Below are 4,508 nucleotides of genomic sequence, written 5' to 3' on the forward strand. Positions count from 1 at the left end.
GAATTGTGGGGTTACATCTTTGATTAAAATAAACATGGTTAAGAAAAATGCTTGTTTGCCTTAGTTCATAATTCCCATACAGCATATATTAATTGTTGAGCCTGAAACATATATGTTTTGACATATGGTATACATACTAATCCTTTTTGCATTCATATATTTTCTCATGTTTGTGCTTGTGCATAATTTGTTTGGTATCCTAAATTGAGTTTTGTACCATCTGTTTTTTTTGCAGGTTGTAGTGCACTGGTATATATTGAAGATCAGTGGTGGGTTGACTGAAAACGACAGTTTAAACATCACTGTTGTGTCAACATTTGTTCTGCAATAATATTCTTTTCCATATCATGGGATTTGAGTCCATATCACTACCAGATCATGTAGTGGTTAAGAGTGAGGTTGAATCCTCACAAAATTTGGGCTGTGATTCAATAACCATAGAAAGGGTGGAAACGAATTTGAGCAAGGAACCCTTTCTGCTAGTTCCCTTGGAAAATAAGGAAGACAAAGAATGCCTTGGTACAATTTGTTATCTTGAAAATAATGAGGTTGATGTTCCTGAGGCCACCTCTCCAAGGGGAGATATACTTGAATTGTCGATCTCTAGCAGGGCTTTAGATGATAGTCTTTCATTGGGTTGTGAAACACCACGTGAAAGCATCTTTGATCCATTTGCTACAGGACAAGAAGAAGCGGCCTGTGCACCAAAGAAGAAAGTGACTAGATGTGTTGAAGTTCCACCTCGTAGGAAGCTAAATTTCGATTCAGGTGACTACATGGTCAAAAGGTTAAGTTTTGATTGGAGTGATTCTGACGAGGATCAATACCTCCAAGTGATTCACAAGATGATCCTGGATCTATTGATTCTAGATGGCCCTCTTGATCGTCAGGAAGAAACTGGAAAGACCGTGACAGATCCAAGCTTACATGAAAGCTGCAAGACACCTGATTTGAAGCCTCTACTTACTGGCATTGGATCCACATGCCCAGATGCACCTTTGATACCATCTCTTAAAGTCTTAAAACTCAGCCCAGGCATTTGTCGAAAGATTGACTTCGATGCGGTCAGTGACCCACCAAGTCCAAGCTCTTCTGTCAATAAAGAAAATAATTGATGGTTTCTGCCCCTTTTGATTGACAAGTAATGAACTGCGCATTTTGGGACTGATTGATGCATCGTGATGATCTGCCCCAGGAACTGCATTTGGAACAGTTTTCAGCTGCCTATCTGACAATCTCATGTATCAGTATCCTATGCCATTGTGGTAACTTAGCTAGCCCTGAAGCTTTGGGGATTATTGCTGATGTTAGAGAAGTAGCAAACAATTTAAGTATTGCATATAAATCTCTCTTTGATTCTCTCTTTTAACTGGCCTGGCGTTACCTCCTAGATTTATATCAGTAGATGTGAGGTCTCACCATAAATCTGAAGATGACTGGTTGTGTCTGGTTGAAGTAATGCACTCAGCGCAGCTTCTTGTGGTTAAATGAGCTCTGACAATGTATTTTGTAAACCTTAAGATGACTGCATGCATTGGTAAAACCCATCTTTGTCGCTTGTGTCTGACGCCACTGGCTGGGGAATGTTTGCCTTGATGTTTCTCTTGCCATTATAACATCACTACCCCCCTCCCAGTCGTACAGTATTATGCTCGGGAAGAAAAGAATGGTCCGGATCGCGGTTTGCAGCGGGTACTGGGAAATCCACGAAGCCATTCAATCTCGTTGTCCTGGTGTCTTGCGCAGTCAAAAGAATCACGGACAGTGCAGACCATTCGGGGGGGATTCTCGCGGTTGGCGACCGAAAATCTGATTTTAATGGGTCCAAACAGCGACAATGCCTCACTGCCAACGGAGCAGCCTAATTTCTTGCAGTTGTGGCGGGTTTCATAACTCACACTTCTTGTAACATCCCAGATGTTAGAAAACAATTAAAATCTTGATCATGAGCATCATCATGCATAATCATCAATCATTGTAACCTAGATGCATTTCATGTTTTAATTCTAGTATGAATGTGTTGCTTATGATGTGTTTTATATGTCATATGAAATGTCATCAATGTGTTTACTTAAGGTTCTTTGTGAATTTATATATGAGAATCTGCTTAAACAATTAAAATTTTGTTAATATAAACTTTGTAGTACAATGTATGTGTTTTCATGTGGAATCAAAATTTGATAATGTTTCTAAATTAAATATGTTTAAATTTGAGCCCAAAGATGGAACTTGATGCTGAATTTCATACTTACCCATTTGGGTTCTCTCTGAAAACAGTGTTTAAGTTCAATTTTGGGGAATTTATTAAATGAATTTTCATGAATAAAATTTATCCAAACTTTGTTCCATTGCTTGATGCTATGTTTGATCTGTGATAATGAGTGATTGGTTGTAACGTTTGATTCATGCTTCATCACTAATTAATTGCTCAAAGTAGCTTACTCAAAATTGTTTCAAAACCTGAAACTGAATCCAGTCATTCAGTTTCACTGTACCCTTATTCGAAATTCAAAATCTATTGATCTTCTGATGAGGGTTCCTTAAGTGAAGTTGGAGAGCTTGCATATTTGAACGACTTTAAGTAATGGAGTTGATCAAGTTTCTGCACGGAATCAAGAGAAAGAAGGAGGAGAAGATGAGGTTTTCAGTGTGAACAGTAGGGCGGTAGCTGTGCCACGCAGCTGCTTCGGCGCCGGTGGCCGCCGCCCTCCTTTGCCGCTTCCACGTGCACAGCCACGCAGCTGTTTCGGTGGCGGTCACGAGCAGGTGCTGGCGCAGCTAGAGAAGTCGCCCTCGCCATCTTAAGCCAGCGCCGCCGGCCGTTCTTCCTCTTCCTTCCCCTCCTGCTCCGCCGCCAGGCCGTTCCGCCATCGGCGAAATTCGTCGCCGCTGTAGCACCCCCGTCCAATAGCTCTTGCTCGCAGAACCGCCTGCTCCTTGCGCACCCGCCCGAACCACTCGCTTCGCCTCTCGCCACCACAATCACCAACGTGCGCTGTTCCTATCACGGCGGGTCGCCATCACCGCCGAGCTCCACTTCGCCGTGGCCAGCACGCCTCGCTGCGGCTCACTCTCTCCCAACCTTTGTTTTGAACTCCCTGTGATGCCGTGATGCTCACAGGCTTGCCGGTTGTTCCTTTTATCTACATTCAACCATCAAGCCGGTCAGGTCAAAGTGAGCACCGCAGAGCCGAGACGTGCCTTAGCTAGGTCAATTAGGGCCTGTAGCCGCCGAGCCGCCGTGGCTACGGTCGAGCTCGCTCCTAGCTTTAGAACGTTCAACCAGTAACGTAGATGCGTTCTCAAGAGTGTGGGGAGTGCGAGGGTGACCTCCCCGTGGCCGGAGAACTCGCCGACGGCAACCTCCGCCGTGTCGGGGCGCCGCCGAGCTGCCACGGCCGGCGTTGAGTTCGTCGGGGAGTCCTATTCGCTCAACCGGTAGCATGGTAGGGTGCGGGGGTTGATGGGGATCTCGCCGCGGTAATCCGCGTCGCCGAAGACCTCGCCGGCGACGAGCACCCGCCGGTCAACGCCGTGCATCCGCGGTCGCGCGCAGGCGGCACTGTGTGTGGGTGAGAAAAGGCTGTGTGTGGGTGAGAAAAGGCTGGGTCGATTTATTCTTTTTCAGAAAATGAGTAAATGATGCTCATTTTGTTTATTTCATAATGAATTACTGGAGCATGAGAAAAATATGAAATTTGTTGTGTAACTATGTTATGAGATGCTCTACCATGGAAAAATATGAATAGGTCATTTTCAATAGTTTTGGTATGCTTAAAAATTACCTCTTTTAATTATAAAATGGATCTTGCATGATTTTTATAAATAAAAATATTAATCCTTTAATCATGAAACTCTTTGTGTAATGTTATGTGCTTATTCCTACCTTCACAAAAAGTTTGGTCCTGTTTTGATAATTCTAAATTGGTTAATTTATTTAAGTATGTTTAAATGCCTTTTTCTTTAATTAATAAATGCTAAAATGATTTCTATAAATTCTTAAAATGACTTTGTTGTATTTTGTAGTTGATTGTAGACCTTGGGACACAAACACTTCTGCTGTTTCTTGGCAATGAAATTACTTGCTTGATATGTTTTGAATCAACTGGTTATATAATAAATAAAATGGTTTAATTAAATGTTTAATTTTATAATTCTTTATAATGATCATGAATTAGAGGAAAATGTTAGTCACTTCTTGTTGGTCCATGCTAAGTTAATCCTTTCGTGATAGATAAATAATTAACTTGTTAGTTAATAAATAAATTAGTCTACCACTAGTTAGTAAGTGCATGTGATTGGATCATGTGATGATCCTTGCTTGCCCTCATGATTGAACTTGGCCTAATGTTAGTTAAATACCTTATCTTGCTTGGCTAGTATAATATAATAAGTGTTGCTTCCATGATAATAGCTAATTAAACATGTTAGTTAAATAAATAAAAATGCTTTGTGAAGTATAACCCTAGTTGTACCACGAATGAAAGTTGTACTCAAGTTTCTTAGAT

At 41.7% G+C, this 4,508-nt stretch overlaps 1 protein-coding gene across 1 annotated transcript; it reads left to right on the forward strand.

Annotated features, from left to right (window-relative positions):
- The first annotated feature begins 239 nt into the window (after positions 1–239).
- LOC136514100 (uncharacterized) lies at positions 240–1,323 on the forward strand. The gene has a single exon (XM_066508081.1). It carries the CDS (start codon positions 348–350, stop codon positions 1,113–1,115), a length of 768 nt encoding a protein of 255 aa, XP_066364178.1. The 5' UTR covers positions 240–347; the 3' UTR covers positions 1,116–1,323.
- The last annotated feature ends 3,185 nt before the right edge of the window (positions 1,324–4,508 follow it).

The sequence above is a fragment of the Miscanthus floridulus genome, chromosome 16 (assembly GCF_019320115.1).
Source record: "Miscanthus floridulus cultivar M001 chromosome 16, ASM1932011v1, whole genome shotgun sequence".
NCBI lineage: Eukaryota > Viridiplantae > Streptophyta > Magnoliopsida > Poales > Poaceae > Miscanthus > Miscanthus floridulus.